At 36.4% G+C, this 19,377-nt stretch overlaps 1 protein-coding gene across 1 annotated transcript; it reads right to left on the bottom strand.

The window, feature by feature from the left end:
- Positions 1 to 6,467: 6,467 nt before the first annotated feature.
- Positions 6,468 to 17,092, bottom strand: spo11 (SPO11 initiator of meiotic double stranded breaks). The gene is made up of 13 exons (XM_042751046.1): positions 16,344 to 17,092; positions 16,126 to 16,239; positions 14,988 to 15,076; positions 13,863 to 13,929; positions 13,235 to 13,343; positions 13,035 to 13,121; positions 12,697 to 12,733; positions 11,834 to 11,943; positions 11,661 to 11,760; positions 10,353 to 10,390; positions 9,136 to 9,212; positions 6,943 to 7,054; positions 6,468 to 6,859 (listed from the first exon to the last, which is right to left on the bottom strand). Exons 1-13 carry the CDS (start codon positions 16,433 to 16,435, stop codon positions 6,740 to 6,742), a joined length of 1,152 nt encoding a protein of 383 aa, XP_042606980.1. The 5' UTR covers positions 16,436 to 17,092; the 3' UTR covers positions 6,468 to 6,739.
- Between the last annotated feature and the right edge of the window lie 2,285 nt (positions 17,093 to 19,377).

The raw sequence follows: 19,377 nt of genomic DNA, 5'->3' as shown, positions 1-19,377 counted from the left end.
TTGCTGTCTCGCAGCATCATGGCCTGGCATGTCTGGTTCCTCATAAAAAAGCAGAGGCCAGAGCAATCTAGGAAGTACCCCATGTTGGTACCCCCAGGCCTTATATTTCCCGGGTAGGCCACTCTTGGATGACATTCACTCTTAGGATGTCATCCAGGTGTCTACTTGGATAATCATCTCCCTCACACTCTGCTTATCATTGAGGTCTGCCCTTTACCACTTCCCCAAGCTCTTCACTGGTCTCTCTTGGACCGTTGGGATGATGGTATCTTTTATCCTGAAATGGAACCGGTCCTGAATGCGCCCCTTCCTCAATACCAGGCTTCTGGACTTTTCAGGTTTAAACTCCATCCTTGCCCAATCGGTGAGCTCAACCAGATCTCCAAGATCCATCTCCCTTCGGGTACTGATATTGCTGTGATGGTGAGGTCATCCATAAATGCTCTTATGGGTACCTGCTGGATGCCACTGGTCAACACTGCACCCCGCTGCAACTTCTCTGCTGACTTTACGAGAAGGTTCATTGCTGCTGAAAACAAGATCACTGAAATCGTGCAGCCAGTGACAATGCCCACCTCTAGCCTCTGCCATTCGGTGGTAAAATCTCCACAGGTGAAGCGCATGTTGAAGTTGTCATAGTAGCGCTGCAAAAGCTTCTGGAAACGCTCTGAGATTCAATGTCAAATCCACCAACTTATGGGGTATTGTCACAATCCAGCCACAGAGCTGCCAGGTCACCACGGTTCTTCTTTGCATCTTCGATGATCTTGCTGATTATGCTAATGTGCTCAAGACAGCCCACTACCCCTGGAACTCCCCCCTTTTGGACAGACGTGTCCATCTACCCTTTGTCCATCATAAAGGAGGTCAGCCTCTTGGCGACCAGCCAACTGTCAGCGAGGAAATCCTTCTTCCATGCCACTCTCAGTAGCTTCCAAAGTCGTCCCCTGAGCCTTTTGCAATCTTTATATACCTTGTACGGAATGCCATTCAGCCCTGGGGCTGATTTTGCTCTGGCCTTCCTGAGAATAGTGTTCATCTCCTGCCAGCTCGGTTCCTCAGCTCTGAAGGGGATAGCTGGTTTTGTTGGTCTATATGGTTTCTCCATCTCCTCCAGACTGTCCTCCCTTCTAGGGTCGCTATGGACCTGCCGAAAGGTGCTCCTCCCCCTCTTCCAGCTTTCAGCTGCCCTGATCTTACATCACCCAGAAGTTTCGACAGTTATTTGAAAGGATTCTTGGTGAAATTTGTCCGCTCCTTCATTCGTCGCTTCCTGTCCCTGCGATGACATTCAGCTCTTCGCAAAATTTTAATGTGCTCCCTCAGGTTATCACAAATTTCCATGAGTGCTGGTCTCTCCTCCACTGTTGCTTCACAAGATGCCTTCCTCAGAAAATTTGGCAAAATTGCCTCCTGCCCCGGCCTCTCCTCCGTCTCACCAGGTTTCCTTGTGTGTTGTACATTATGTTCAGGTCGCAAGCACTTCTTCTTGAACTTATGTATCTTCAGACAATGTAAATATATATATATATTGCATTTACATTTAGTCATTTAACTTACAAATGAGGACATAATTTTATAATATGTAATAATTTAATACATTATAAATATTATATTGCACATATATTAATATAAATTGCACATGTGTATCTAAAACATATTCTGTTTATTAGTAATATTACAGAAATATTACCTGCTACATTTATGTATGAATGACAAAATATGCATCACATAAAGTTAATTAGTTAGTTCATGTTAAAACTGTGTAATGCAAATGGAAGGACATTTTAAATGAATTTTAATTTTTCTAGGCCTAAATATATATATATATATATATATATATATATATATATATATATATATATATATATATATATATATATATATATATATATATATATTTGAGTGTGTTTATTTTGAAACTGTCACAAGAGGGAACTACTGCCCAGGATATCAGGTATTTGGGCACACTTATCGGTCAATGCAGATAATCTGAAAATGGCCAAAGGCTGGCCTGTTTATCAGGCTATAGTAGATGTGTCAATAATCTCAGTACAATAGCAGATTGGACGCACAGCCTTGGCCTGGCTGGTGGCAGCAGCGGGGCTCTGTACAGTAGCGGCTCAGGTCACGTGGGATCCGTCTGTGCCAGCAGGTGGCCTTCCAGCCACAAGTGAATGCAGGGAGTGACCCGCCAGCAGCAAGTGAACGCAGGAGGAGCAGGAGATGAAAACCTGCCACATCCTCAGAGAAAACAACACACAATTATTACAGTTGATTATTGAATGTAGATTTTGGAAGGTACATAAATATATAGATTTTGTGACCTTTTTGTGCCAGGGACATATGCATGGTTTCTTCATCTGCTAGGTGACAGTTTCATATGCTTGATCAAGGGTTCAGCATCAGAGAACTCAACACCAGTCTGTCAGTCACTCACATACTGTCATTTAAATTTACAGTGCAGCCTTATGTGGGAACATTAACACCCTCGACCCGCTGCTCACAGGAAGCACAGGAACTACAGCTCTGGCCTGAAGACTAGCGAGGGTTTCTCACGCCTGCAGCCTTCAAGTCTGAAGAGGAGGGCGATCAAAGAAGAAGGAACAAAAGTTTAAAGATAGTTGCGGTAAGAAAAGAAGCATCATTGTTGCATTCAGTATCTGTATATATGCAAACACTCTTGTGATATCAGGAAGACGTTTTCTCAGCTTGTGGGTTGTGAGATGGTTTCATGTCTGTTCTGACAGAAAGAAAATACAATGCTAAATACATATAATGAAATAATCTTGTTGGGATTGTTATATGTTATATGTAGTTCCTTTTTGGCAAAACAAGAGTGCTATTTTTTGTATTATTTGTATTATTGTATTATTTATGCACTATTATGGTACTTATATATATTATAAAATATATTGGATTATATTTTATATGTATATTTTAAGGTTCAGTTTTTTTTTTAATTACTAATTTAAGTACTTAAGTTTTAATTTTTTAAATATAATATTTATATTTTTGTTGTATTTCAGCTTGATTTCATTTAACACATTTTATTTATTTTTTTTTTTATTTCTAGTTAACAATTGGAATTTTTGAAAGTGATGTTTTTGTAAACCTGAAAATGAAATTATATAAATGAAAAGTAATACATTTTCTTTTCATTTATTTAATTTCACACACACACACACACACACACACACACACACACACACACACACACACACACACACACACACACACACACACACACACACACACACATATATAATTTAATCACTAACTAAAAAATCATGTACACTCATTGGTTATAAAAAAAATAAAACTATGAAACACATTTATTTATTGGAATTATGACATTTAACAACAACATCACTGCAAAATAATGTTGGTTTTTGTTTCATACATTTATTTAAAATGTAACATCTGAGTCTTGGATTAAAACTAGTTGAAATTCACTGATTTAATATTAACACATTTTTACTTTTAAATCTTAAACGGTAATTCACTCAAAAATAAAAACATTATGTCATAATGTGTTCACCTCCATGTCTGTGCTCCACCTTACTGTGAAGCACAAAAGATGATATTTAAAAAAAAATGTCAGAGGAAAAAAAAAAATAAACAATGAAAAAGTCCCTCCAAATGATCTTCTATAAGTCTATCTATAAAAAAGAAAGAAAAAGAACAAATCCTGCAGGTTTGCAGAGAATGTGAGTAAAATGATGACAGAATTTTTCTTTTTTGGGTAAACTACCTTTTTATCATAGCTTTTGCTGTGCGTTTACATCTCAGAATAAACTTCACCCACAATGGCAAATGCCACAGTGTCCAACACATCTATCAGTTTAATACGCCACAGCAACAATGGTGCAAGTCAGAGCGAGGCACAGACAGGCTCCACAGCATTGTGCTGCAGTGTGTCTTACAGTCGAGTTTGACCTCAGTGCTCTTGAAGACGGACAGCACAACAGACATCTTGAGAGGTTATACGTCCAGTACACAGTAAGACTGCTGGCAAATTTGTTGAGAACATGAGAAGAGCGAGACATGGAGTGACTTTACTGGCACGTCTCTGCTAAGTATTAAGGCTTTGGTGTTGAGCACTGATGGAGACCTCACACCCTCTCCAGCCTGCAGCTGTTCACACCTCTCAAACCTGAAAGAGACTGAAAGACCCTTTGTCTGCAGACAAATGTCTCTAGCCAATGACTTTAACCCCCATCTCAAAAGATTGACTTATTTTATTTTTCCACTGGTTGTAGAGTATTGTTGACTTGTTTAGTACTGGACAATAATCACGTGAGGCCTGGCTGAACTGTTAATCTTCTGGCATGTAGATTAGAATTAGTAATTAGATTTACATAATACTTTTTACTTAGAAGGTTTTAGATAGATATCATTCATTCCCTGTGAAACCTGTACTGTTCAGGTCCAACACCTTGGCTGTTTTATCTTATCACAAATTTTGCTTCAACCCTGATCAGATGTACAGCATTCGTCAAACTCAGTCATTCCACCATGTTATCAAAATTATTGTTTTTATAGCTGAATTGATCTTTTTGTAGAAAATATACATTAATCAGCTTTATTTAGGTCAAATTTGCAACCCTGTCACCCATTTTTTGAAAATCATTTGGAGAATTTGAATCAGATTTGGAGAAATGTAGCATTACATCACTTGCTCAGCAATAGATCCTCTGCAGTGAATGGGTGCCGTCAGAATGAGAGTCCCAAAAGCTGATAAAAACATCATAATAATCCACACCACTCCAGTCCATCAGTTAATGTCTTGTGAAGTGAAAAGCTGTGTGTTAAAAAATAAATAAATAAAATAAAATAAATGAATTTAAAAAAAAAAAATGAATCCATCAAAACATTTTTTTTTTACCTGCAAAATGTTGTTTTCAGCTAAAACACGAGTCTGTAATTCATAATAACACTTCCTCCAGTGAAAACGTTGTCTCGTCCGATTCAGGAGAGAAATATGCACAAGTACTGATTACAAATATGTCAGATGGATTTTGATGCGAGAAGGACGATGGGAGTTTTCATTGGAGGAAGCGTTATTATATGGACTCACATACAGTGTTGGGTGTAACTAATTACTAAGTAATTAGTTACTGTAATTTAATTACTTTTCCTTTGTAAAGTAAATGTAATTACAGTTACTTCTTATGTAATTGAACTTTATATAGACTGTAGAGCATTTATACACAATACAATATTGGATTTAACATCACAATTTAAAGTCTAACCTTAAAATGCATGCTTTTTATGTACTGTACTCTTCACACTTTAAATACTTTGGTAAGTTAATAAGAATATTGGTAACACTTTTCTGTCCAATTCTCACTATTAACTTGTTGGTTATTAGCATGAATATTAATGGGATATTGGCTGTTTATTATTACTTAAAGAACACATATTAATGTCTTATTCTGCAAGACCTTATTCTAAATCCTTAATTCTTAAACTTAACAACTCCTTTACTAAGTATTAATAATCAGTAGTATTGAGGCAAGTCATAGTTAATAGTTTACAGTGAGAATTGGACCCTAATCTAAAGTGTGACCAGAATAATTTATGTACTTACTAGAAAGAATTAAAATCCTTGTATTATTAACTCGTCGAGGTTGATATGGAATTTTAATTTTTGGAGAGAGTAATTTGTACAGTAATCTACTTATACTGTTGAAGATGCAGTTAGTAACTGGAAATTAATTACTTTTTTAGAGTAACTTACCCAAAACTGCTCACATATTAGTGGAAGAAAATAACAAAACCACTTCAATAAGAGTCATCGTTTATATAAGAGCTTGAAGTGTTTGTGGTGGACAATCATGGTTTTCTGAAGGTTAGGCACCTGATCTTTTGCTGAAAACTTTTAAAGACTTCCTCTAAGTGTTGCAGGCTTGATTTTGTAGCTTGTTTGAGGAGAGTGTCAGTTTCTTTATTCTTCAGATCACTGGCTCAGGAGCACATTGAGGAAGCTCCCAGGCGCTGCAGTCCGACTGAGGCCAGACAGATAATGTCTTCTGGAGACAAGACACCTCAACATCCTCAAATGAGTCAAATAACATGCATAGATAATAAAAAATTGTATAAAGCATTCATGAAATTATGTAATTAGTTGGTAAAAAAAAAAGTCCACCTTTTTCCTGAACGCGGACGCTTTATAACGAAAAATATGACTATGATACCCTGAGGACTGTCATTGATATTTGCTTAAACCTCGAAAACTAAGAAGGGTGGCGTAAATGTTTTCTGAATTGAACAAAACTGAGTAAACACCGCCTCCTGGCGCTAAACAAGAGTCATTAGGACAGGACTGTTAAACACCTGGAGTACCGTACAGACTACTGCAAAACAAAATCCGCATGAAAATAAATATTTAAATAAATATTAATGTCTTGCACCAGCCATTGCATAATTTAATACTTTAATACTTAAACAAGTCTGTTTCATAAGGAAGTAAGCAAAGAAAGGGAAGAGTTCATTTATTGACGTTTTTCCATTGCGTTATATTCACAGCCAAAGCAAATATGTGACCTTCCAGAGCAGCTTCAACATAACGGCTCAAATGATTTATGGCATATTTGAGCTCATAACTCAGTCAGTGGTGACGGGTATCTAACATTCAGTAAGAACACACTGGAACATCTGCACAGTATTCAATCGTGCAATTCATGCAGAACATGCATATATATATATAACCAATCCAGCAGAGGGCAGCAGATGCTTATATCCAGCCTCCATAGCGCAGTTTATTTGGCAGGTAGACTCGAGTGAGGAAGTGTGGGGCGATGGATGACAGGGACTGTATCTCAGCTTTCTGCTTCAGTCTCTGCATAGCTTCTATCTGAGAAGTCACACAAACACACAGATTACATCACACACATCCTCAGAGGAAACATCTTTGGGCTGTTGTTATTGTGATGGCACCTCTCTCTCCCAGGCAGGTTGGCAGCTGATGTAGTCTCTGGTCCTCAGGCTGTTGATTTTGCTCTCATCTGCTTGAGAAAATGGAATAAGCGTTTCCTCTGGGACTCTGTACCTGTGACAGCCATATACATAATCAGACACCATGAGAACTTATGCATGCATGATAATCTATTATACAGTTAACACAATTAAGACTACATACACTCACTGCCCACTTTACATAGTACTACAGTTAATAAAGATAAGCATGTGACTGGAACTAATGTAGGGGTCAATTCTAAGTGTAATACAAGGTAAGTATTAAGTAAGTCTTCCCTTGCACCAGAAACCATCTGGACAACTTTGAGGGTAAATTATGACAGAATTTCATTTTTGGATTAACGATCCCTTTATGTCAGAACTGACTGTAAAGTTTTCAGACACTTAACTGCAATTAAATGAAAATGTATTAGAGTTTAAATTGAAATTAAATGCAGTTAGTTGAACTTTAAAATGCCTTTGACTCACTTAAGTAGGACTCTTGCATATTAATATGCAATTTCATAATTACTTCTGTTGACTTTGAAATATAAGTGTACTGCTGAATGTATTGACAAGCATTTACGGTAAAGCAAAACATACTTTAATGTCACTTCTGTTGAAACTTGTATATATTTAGATATAATAACACATTTGTAATGATGAAGGTGCAAGTTAGAATCTATTAACTTAAAATGTAATAATTTATGACACTAAAGTTGAAACTATAACACATCAAAACAAGTGCACTTCTTAAAACACAACCAAATATTATGAAAACATAATTATTTAAAATTTACTTTGAAGTCAAAATTTAACTTGACATCATTACGCATTATTAACAACTTAACACCTTAAATAAAGCACGTTTTAACTGTATAATGCGTGTTTTTATAAAATGATACGCTTCACTATTCTTCTTATAAAGAAAGGGACAAATCAAAATTAGTTTTTGTGGTCATCATTCCTCTTGGCATTCAGACATGATCCTAAAGTGTCGCAGATGTTGAACAAAACATCAAAATTGGGAAGGCGTGTGAACTCGGAGACACCATGTGCTGATTCCCACATCTGAGAAACTTCTGATGTGCTGACATTTTCACATTTCAGAAGCTCGCTTTACAATAGCATTGTTCAAATAACAATACAAAATCACAAATACCAATCCAGAAACACTTCTCTTCATAAATCATACTGTGCTGTAGAAGATTCAAACTACTGCGCAGTCCATTAAGTCCAATACACTGGTCATTTCATCTACAAATGATGCTTTCTCTTAAACTGTTTTCTCAAACATGACATCAGTGTACTGCAAGCGCATGCACACGTGCAGGATCTCAGTCCAGTAGTGTTTCTGGGATGAGGTGGAGCAGGAAGCTGGCAGCATGAATGTGCTGATGCTGTCGGAATCAGAACTAAAATACCTGAGGATGTTTCCAGTGCTTATTTGAATGCATGCTGAATTCACTAAACAGCTGGCCATTCGTACATTTCAGTACAAAAACTGCAATCCGATCACAATCCAAACTCTAAGCCATTCTTCCAATGAAAACCAGGTTTATTATATAGATTCATCAAGTACTGTTTGCCAAAATTAATGTTGTGCTGGCGGAAAACAGAATTTCACTTTCATGAATCACGGCAGCAGTTCTTCATCAACTGATTAAAATCATCAAATGAAATTGGGCGTATATTGAATTAAGTGGACAGAATTTGAAAGAGTTGACTTAAGTAAAGATAGATGTTGTACAGATCCAGTAAACTACGCCAGATTGAGGTAGTCTGCTGAATCCGGATTGGAAGATGGAAAATTGCAAACTGGAATTTAATTATTTTTCGGTGGTGTGGCCACTAAAACACTTTTAAAAGCACAAAAGTGACGAAAGTGAAACGAGAGAGTGTAGCATGTAAAGTGGCCAGTGTTGAACATATGTACGTGGTGCCAACAACTGTAACGAAGACTTCTTTCTACTGTGTATTTCTAAAAAGAGCTTCTGATTTCTGAGGTCCATGACAGTTGACACATCCACATAAAAATAGCCTTCAAGAGGAAGGAAATAACAAACAGCAGCAGCAACAAAAACCAAAACAAAAAAACCCAGAAAACGGAAACCAGAGCGAGCCCAGCCTCAATCACGAACCACAAAGCAGAGTAATGAGTTGACTTTCCCAAACCTCTGGATGTCTGAAGGCAGGAGGCCCAACCACAGCACACTGGGGACAGTCAGACTGTGGGCCTCGAAGGCCAGAGACTGAGGACAGATGACAGATAGAGTTCATAAAGCTGGACAGACTTCATTTCGGACATTAAATGAGCTTACATGATTTACTAAAGCAGTTAAGTATTGAAAAATTCTAAACAAAGTTAAATGAATTACAGTCAAGCCAAAATGTATTCAGACACCTTCAGCATTTCTCACATTATATCACAATTTATATGCTATAGTTAGAAAATGGTAATAAAATATGAAAAGAACTCAGAGTTAAACTGTGTCAGAATGAATTCATCTTGATAATGTCTTTGATAGAATGGTTATGTAATGGATTATGATCAACCAAAAATTATTCAGCTGTACACAATTAGATAATACCAATTTAGATCAACTAATTACCAAGTAATGCTTAATTTTGTTCAGTTTGTGGTGTAAAAAGGTAGCATTAGCAATTAAAGAAAAAACACTTAAGCAAAACATGGTCAGGTCAAAGTGTCTGAATATTTTTTGATCCCAAATTTTACTTGTAGTCCACTGTATGAAGAATTTTTGGGTGTAATATGTCACAGTTCACTTTATTTTTCTATCCTCACTTATACAAATAAACTGTGTCCTGCACCCACTAGTAAAAAAAGATATAAAAAATTATATCTGGTGTCTGAATAATTTTTGGTTTGACTGTATAGGATGTGTGACAGAACAATGAAATGTAACTCACCACATTTATGTTTTCATGTGCTGAACACATCATCATGAACAAAATCGTTTTCATTATATTTTTTTGTAACACTTTCGTATAGGGACCAATTCTCATTATTAACTAGTTGCTTATTAGCATGCATATTAATGATATATTGGCTGTTTTATTAGTTCTTATAAAGCACATACTCTGCATGACCATATTCTACATCCCTAAAATATTCATTAAGAAAATGATTTTCACAGTGCAAGATTCTGTACGTGGAAGCAGGTTAAACAGCCAAACTGCTGCCACATACTCTGCAGATGTGTCACACACATGTAGAAACGCTTTACTTTTTCCACAGGGTAAATTTTAAGTTCATGAATGAGTGCTTCCTTTTTTTTGTCTTGCCACAAAGAGAGAAGAATAATTACACGTCGCCGCAATGCAAAAGCCTCACTGGAAATTACACAGAAATAGCAGGAAACAGGACTTACCCGTGAGCCGTACTTGTAGATGCACATGATCTCGATGCCTGGGAAAAAAAAAAGAGAGACTGATTCTGCAATCACCACCACCATACCCTTGCAATTATCCTTTGGGACAGCTTAATTCACCCTAGAACAAAGTCAAGCATTACACATGCACAGAGAGCGCTGGAGTCATTGATAATGACAGTGTCAGAAATAGCAGGGGCCTCAACGCTCCTCATGCTAAACTGTACTGGACCTGCCACAAATGAAAATCACTGCAGGGCTGGTTGTTCTCAAAGAAACCATCAGCGCTGAGTGTGCCTGTGTTTGTTGTCTTTGCATTAAGTGCATGTGTATGTTCATAGTTCATTGACTTTACCGAGTATAAATGACATTTTGCAGGGAACATCATGTTTGTGAAGTGACCTTAACACTGAATAATTCAATAATTTTCATTGAGACCTTGAGAGGTAGTTTGCTTGACCTAAGCACGATTAAAGGAATAGTTCACTCAAAAATTAAAATTTGCTCAAAATGTTCTGACCCTAAGGCCATACCAACCGTACGTGGGTTTGTTTCTTCATCAGAACAGATTTGGAGAAATGTAGGATTACATCACTTGTTCACCAGTGGATCCTCTGCAGTGAATGGGTGCCGTCAGAATAAGAGTCTAAACAGCTGATAAAAACAACACAATAATCCACAAGTAATCCACACCACTCCAGTCCATCAACTGACATCTAGTGAAGTGAAAAAAAGTTTGTAAAAAAACAAATCCATCATTAAGATGTTTTTAATTTCAAACTGGTTAAAATATTAGCTTCCTCCAGTGAAAAAGTCTATCCCCTGTTGTTCTCTAATATCAAAATCTGACACATTTGATCAGAACTCTTGGAACAGTGCTTGATCTGTGCATTTTTTCCCCCCTGAACTTTTTCACTAGGGAAAGCAATATAATGTATAGAGGACTCATATTTTTGCATGAATCAACAAAAAAACATCTTAAATAATAATTGATTTATTACAAGCATGCAGCTTTTCACTTTACAGGCCAATAAGTCAAGGACTGGAGTGGTGTGGATTACTTGTGGATTATTGTGATGTTTTTATCAGTTGTTTGGACTCTTATTCTGACGGCACCCATTCACTGCAGAGGATCAGTTGGTGAGCAAGTGATGTAATGCTAAATTTCTCCAAATCTGTTCTGATGAAGAAACAAACTCATCTACATCTTGACTAACCTGAAGTTGAGTACATTTACAGCAAATTTTCATATTTGGGTGAACTATTCCTTTAATAATCATCTCAGAGTCTCTGTGTGTGTGTTTGTACCGTAAGGATCTGCATCCACCAGAGCAAAGACAGGGATGTGTAGCGTGTCCCACAGTTTCCTCACCATCAGTCTGCTGTTGACATCAGGCACACCTTTACCCTGACGGACACACAAGAACAAACATTCAGGCCTTGAAAACACGCAGTAGCACTGATCTAACAAAGACGCTTACAGTTATGATGATGCAGGGAGAAAGTCTGGTGCAAAAGGCATCATCCAGTAGTCTCTGGAAAGTTGCATCCTTCTCCACTATCAGAATGAATTTCGCAGCTGATACAATGTCTTTACATTGCTGAGGAATGTAACATAATACAGCAGAGAGCATAATGATCATACAGTCTTTCAAATTGTAATATTTGTATATATTAAAGTTTAAGGTTTCTTCAAAAGCTCTTCTTTCATGTTCCATAGAAGAAGAAAAAAAGTCATACAGGTTTGCAACAACATGAGGGTGAGTAAATGACTTTTCATTTTTCAGTGAACTATCCCTTTAAAAGCTCCCATTCATTTTGTGCAGCAGTGATGTAACTTCAATGTGAATCATTTCAAAAATTCTGTGATACAAGCCTCCGTTGTGCAAAAAATCCACACATTAACACACAGAACAACTGTAAGGCACTTGGCAACGGTCAGAAAATATTTCCAAAGTTCTGTCTCGGGTGCTGGTCCCTCTGTGACACAATTACCATCCAAACCAGTGCAGTTACTGTTAACTAATACTATAAAAAAAAAAAAAAAAAAAATTTTTATAAAAAAGCTGAAATAAAATAGAATATAAATATTAGATGAAAACTTAAAGTAAAAATTTTACTTATATGACAAAAGCACATAAAGTTACTAAAATTACAAAGAAAAATGAAAATAAAAAAATTAAATATAATTTAAAATACTATAACAGCATATGAATAATACTAAAACAACTGGCCCAAACACTAGTCCACACAGGGATTCAGAGACAAACCGAAAGATAGATCACCACAAGGGCGTAGGGTGGCATTCATTTAATGACATGGTTAAAGTAAACAGGAAGGATACTTCTGATCCCATTAACATTGGAAGACACCGGAACCGCCTAGAGAGAAACAAGAACAGAATTATAAAAACATTTCATATTTCACAGCAAAAATAGTCTTGTGTGGAAAAACAAACTCATAACTTCAAAGAGATAAAATGACTGAGTGGATTCAGAATGGTGTGTGTGAAGTGGAGCAGCAAGCTGATGTGAATGTTTGACAGATACAGTTTCAAAACATTGCTAGTAGAATTATAGATGAATGCTCGCGGGCAGAAGAGGATTTTATAAAACATGCACTTGCACACAGTGAGCATTATGTGAGTTTTACAGAAAGGTTGCCCGGATGATCTGGACTCACAGTGGAACTGGAATTGCAGTCCACCTTTGTGCCATCTTCCTCCAAATAACACAGATCACCTGAGATGAAGCCTTTGGATGTTGCAAACTGTGAGGGTTATTAAAAGAAATGATTTACTGTGAACACATTCTCTTTAGTGCTTATGAAAAAAGCAGTGTATAAAAGTCTGAGAAATTCAAATCTTACACACATGCACGTACCACATGCAAACTCCGGCGAGGAACCTTGAGCATGCATGAAATGTCATCCAGGATGGAATCCAAGGTCTTCTGGGACCCAAACAGCTGTGGATCATTATAGTATATGTCCCTGACGGAGAGAAAAGAAAACATTTCAGTGCACAGGTGCACTTGACAAATCACGTCATAAAAATCAAAGGTTCCACCTGCTCCCTATATCAGATGATTTATGATGCAGTTTGCTGATTTATAATCAGATCATCACTTACATCCACAGGTGGTTTCAATGAAACGGTCCGCAAAAGCTGACAAAAATGTTAAATATTTAGACACGAAACAGGCAATAACTAAAAGGCACTGGAGTAAAACTTGCCAAAATACAGATCTTGGGTAGCTGACATGAAATAGTTCTAAGAAGTCCTGCAGTGTGACAAGTTGAACTCCACCTAAAACTATTTTAAACATTTTTTTAAATTATTTTTATGCAAGCAAATATGGAACACAGATTTTTTTGTACTTTAAAAAATCTATTCGTCTCAACACAAACCATATAAAGTGAACCAATGAAGGTTAACAATTAATAAATACTTAATAAATATAAATGTTGACCACATTTGAACTTATAAAGCTTGTATCGAATATCACTTACCTTTTAGTAGCATAGGAGTCACTCTGTACAAGTTTGTAAATAACAGACAAGAGCTTAAAAATCAGGGCTGTAAAACAGAAACATATCACAGACAGTCATAACTGACAATATTAGTTCAACTAGAATTTGACATTACTATCACAATGCTATGTGTGCATGGTTGCCAGAGGGCTGCTGTATTGTTTCTTAAGCCCTATTCTGATGCTAATTGTTTCTCATGGGGACAAAGTTATTTTCACTATTTACAGGGGGGTAGTCGGTGATTTCATTGCGGCCCAAATCCAGAATGTCTGTGTTTTTCTCTCATGACACGCGTAAAAATCCCCAGCCGAATTACCTACTGTTTTTTGACAAACACCAGGGGCATCTTGTAATTTAACTTCCGTCCGAATCCACATCTTTACAAGAACAAATCAATTCAAAATTCAGAGTTTAAATCCTTTTTGACCACAGCCGTACACTGTACAGTACCTGTTGTACATATTTCTTTCTGAAATGCTGGAATGTATTTACAAGAACAATATTTTATATCCATAATAATTTCTCCATCCGAATCGAGTTTTTTTCACTGCGGTGCCATGTACATTTATTTTTACAGACATCCACATGAGAAACAATTACCGTCCGAATCAGGATTAATATGTTCTTAGTGGTTTTTGGCGTGTTGCTATGTAGTATGTTGTGAGTGGCTAGGCCCAATCAAAAGAGCTTCTATGATACACTCCCAGAAAAACAAGGCCAAATGTACTGCGTTAACAAGAAGGAATTTTTGTATTGAGTTTTCTCAGCTGTTTTACCTGTAGTTTGAATTGCAGATTGCATTGTGCTAAATTAACGGATAATTTCTTGGCAGAAAATTACCAGTACTTTTTCCATTTTTCAACAGATTTCTTACTTACAGTGTATTTTGGTCTCTATATATGATTTGGTCCATGTTTAAATGCAAGTATATGGGATTTTTTGCCTGTTTTATTGTCCGTCAGGCAAAAACCTGTAAGATTACTTTACAGTAACAACTGAAAGTTTGAATATATCCACATAAAAACAGATTTGCGTGGTATGTGATTACTTTTAACTTCTCTGTAAATATGAATATGTAAAAGCAAGTAACCAGAGTGATCTTACCAAATCTGGTGGCTGATGAAGGGCAGTCACATCGGAGAGTCGTCACAGGGACATCTGCCTTCCGTACTAAACCAACAGACTCGTGAAATCTGAAAGTAAGAGCAACATCAGTTTTACTCATTTCCATTTTTTCTTATTTATTTTCTGAAAATTAGTTTTTGTTGGCTAAGATCACTTAAGTCATAGCATGCTCTGAAATATGCACAAATAAAGATGAGAGATGGAGATGACTTCAGGAGTTACTCCATGTTTGGGTGTACGGGTGAAATGTTTTGGGGAAAACAGCTTGACGTCTCAAAGAAATCTTATGATGATCATAACAAAATGCTGCTCTGGGTTTTATTGTTACGCATGATGAAATAATTCACTTAAATGAGTGTTTCATTCTCTTATCTGCTATTAAAACTATCAGTCATTTTGCTAGCCCAGAGGATACCTTTATAAAAGCAATAAGGCAAAATCCAAGTCATTCTCCAAGTTGTCAGGCCCCTGGCCTCTGAGGGGCCCAGATGAAACCTGCTTTAAGCCTTAGGGAGGGCTGATGTAGATCTGACCAGACAGTTTTCTTTGTTCTGCACAAGAGCTATTACACAGCGTGCACAGTGAAAACCTCTTCAGAGGATTTAAAGTCTGTCTAAGTCCAAGAGAGAGGCGGGGAGGCGGGGTTAATCCTCTCATGAAATAACACCTGTTTAGAGCCAGGAAGTTATTTCATTAGAGAGGATAAAAGTTCAGACGGAGTACTACAGACAGATAGATAGACAGATACATAGACAGACAGATACATAGACAGACAGACAGACAGAGACATAGATAGATAGATAGATAGATAGATAGATAGATAGATAGATAGACAGACAGACAGACAGATAAACAGACAGACAGATAGACATCGATAGATAGATAGATAGACAGACAGACAGACAGACAGATAGATAGACAGACAGACATTGATAGATAGATAGATAGATAGATTGATAGATAGATAGATAGATAGATAGATAGATAGATAGATAGATAGATAGATAGATAACAATAAACAATATAATGACAGACAGACAGATAGATAGGAGGCTACTGCATGTTTTAATTAGGCTTTATAAATAAACATGACACACACACACACACACACACACACCTGACACTGGCCCAGTTGCATCTGTTCATCAGTCTCAGCACAGGTGCTTCTCCTTCAGACACGCTGAAGACTATCGTCTGGATGACTCTCTCAATGCGCGTCAAAACATCCTGTCTGTGGGTGGGGAGAACTCGTTTACAATTATACTGACCAAACAGACCAGAGATGAGGTCAACCAGAAATAAAACCTGATATTTCTATATTTCTGCTGCTGTCACCTGCTGATGTCCTCCTGGCGTCTGTCATCCTTTTCCAGACTCTCGCGCAGAGTGTCTCTTAACTCATCTACCTCAATAAACTGGTCAGCCATTTAAATGAAGAATAAGAACCGAAGTCTAAATGGCTGCTAATGTTTCGTCTCGCTGTAGTTGTACGTTAGCTGTTGTTTGTTTGTAAGTTGAAAACAGTTTAGCGGTTTTCAGCAACTTAAGTTAGCGTATTAGCGTCAGAAGTGATGACGCTTATCAGCGGATTGGGAAGCACTTTATGGAAATTATCGGCCACGTGAGAAAACAATCGAAGGTGAACCCACCGATTATGCTAAACGAGGTTTTGGTCTGTATTTAGTTAAAATAATCCACTTAAAGCGGAACGATTCAGACGTGAGCAAATAACGACTGTGCGCGCGCTGCGCTGATTTCTGTCGCGCGCAATTCGAATCAATAAAGAGAAGCGAGTGATGCTAATTTTGCAGTTTTTTTTTTTTTGCTAGATTTGGAAACTTTTCAGACTAGCCTACCGTAGCACCTTGCGACAAATTTAGCTCTTTTTAAAAATGTATTTGGCAACTTTTATCAACTTTTGAAAAGTGACTCAGATTATAAAAAAGCATGCATTTTTCCTTTTAACCACACAAAAAGAAGAAATTATTGAACAGCTAGTCAGCCAAGCAGCACATCAGTTGGTAGCGAATTGGAGAGAGGTGCCATACACACATCACGTGTGAATCTGTTGCTAGTTTCACTTGTTCAATAATAATTGTCAATTTATGATACACCTTAGCTGTTAGTTTGTACCTATAATCTGTTTGGTTCAGTTAATCAGTTAGGTACACTGTTGATCTTATTATCTCAAAAATCGACACCGTATCTATCTTATTTATCTATCGAAATGCAATGTGTAATTTTAAATACAGTTAAAATACTGGAGAAAAAATTAATACTCAAAATCCCTTCATTAACACAGAACACTGTGCCCTATTTTTGGACTTTTCTTGTGTAGCATTAAACTTACTAACAATACACTGCTTAAAAAATATAATTGTTAAAAATGTGTAGTTTTAGTTTAGTTTAGAAAAAATAGCCTACATCAAATAGGCTACAAATACAAAATAAAGAATATGTAAAAAAAAAAAATTATAGGCATCACAAATAATATATATTAAATGTTTATATTTTACGAAAAAATCTAAATGAATATCAGATTACATTCTTTGCTGATATTTGAGTAATTTCAATGTTTATTCTATGCAATGATGCAGTTTTGTGTTGTGGTAACATAATGACATCATCCAATGATGTCACACCATCATTTAGCAACTTTTAGCAACTTTACATGAAAGTTGGCAACACTGAGCGGAATGCAGTAGTGACTGAAAAAAAGTGACCCATAGGCCTAAGTAGCTAGACTTTAGTATAGATTTAAAAAAATTGTAGGCTACTCACGGAAATAACATACAAGAATACTTAAGTGTGAAGTAAATGTAATATTTTTGCACATTTAATGGCATGTTATTTGCATATGTGACCCTGGAGCACAAAACCAGTCATAAGTAGCATTGTATGGGTCAAAATTATTCGATTATTCTTTTATGTCAAAAAAGATCATATTCCATGAAGATATTTTGTAAATTTCCTACCGTAAATATATCAAAAAGTAAGTTTTGATTAGTAGCTAATATGCATTGCTAAAGACTTCATTTGAACATCTTTAAATGTGATTTTCTCAATATTTAGATTTTTTTGCACCCTCAGATTCCAGATTTGCAAATAGTAATATTTCAGCCATATATTGTCCTATCATAACAATACATATGTCAGTGGAAAGCTTGTTTATTCAGCTTTCAGATGATTTTTTATTTCTGAAAAAATAAAAAAACCCTTATGGCTGGTTTTGCGGTCCTGGGTCACATACAGAAGAAAATGTAGTATAACAAGAGCTGAGTAGTTACAGGTTACCCATTTTAGATAATGTATTCTGACTACTTCCTAGATTATTAAATTTTTTTTAACTAACTTGATTTAAACTTACCATTAAACATACCATTGAACCATGAAAAGTAAGAATGATAACCACTTGGTTAATTGCTACTTAGTCTTAACATGGTGACTATGTTTATGCAACTGGCCCCTGGACTCAAGGAGCTATATACAGTATATATGTAATTATATAATTATTTCTATTGTCTTTAATTGGGGTTAAAGTGTACTGCTGAATGTACTGACAGGCATTTATGGTAAGCTAAAACTGTTTGTTACTTCTGTTGGAACTTGTATGTTATGTAATAATAAATTTGCAATTAAGTACATTTTAAAATATATTTACTTTAAAAGTAACATTTAACAGCACACTACAGTTAAAATTATAATCAAGTACTTTACATGTGTTTAGTCAACACATCATCTCATAAGTGTACTTATACAAGATTTTTTAAAGACATAATAATTTAAAAAGTACTTAAAAGTACTTTAAGTACACTTAAGTGGTATTTTATTACATACAGTAGTATTATAATAAACCTAAAAAAAAATCAATTTTTTCAATACAGGTGTTATTTCATGTTGTGGTTTTGCTGAGCAATGTATATATCTAGTTTGAAATGAGTAGCAGAATTGTATGTTATTAGTATGTCAAGAGAGGGATCCGATCTTGTTGACAGTGTGTGAAAAAAAAAAAAATTGTGAGACTAAAGGAGACAGAGGTCTTTGCCCCTGACCTGACCTGAAAACCTCCTTACGGCTCCTCACTGAGCATCTGGGCATCTTCTCCTCTTTTCTTGAGTGACACTGACAAGCAGTTTCCGTAACACTTGAGTTTAATCTACAGATAATTGCTATCTTTCCAAAACCAACACAGCAACACCTCACAGCCGGCTTTAATAGATTGTGAAAGGATACAAAGAGAAAGACTATCTCTCTTCCTCTGTGCTGAGGTTGTAGTCAATCTCACGTAGTGTGAGGCTTGTGTCTGAGGCTGAGTGTTTGCTTTGTTGGGCCGAAGTGCAGGGTTATAGGGCCACAGAAGGGGAAGTTT

Source organism: Cyprinus carpio, chromosome B23 (genome assembly GCF_018340385.1).
Source record: "Cyprinus carpio isolate SPL01 chromosome B23, ASM1834038v1, whole genome shotgun sequence".
NCBI classification, from domain to species: domain Eukaryota; kingdom Metazoa; phylum Chordata; class Actinopteri; order Cypriniformes; family Cyprinidae; genus Cyprinus; species Cyprinus carpio.
Note: the sequence above shows the minus strand (reverse complement) of the source record. Positions and strands in the feature narration are given on the sequence as shown.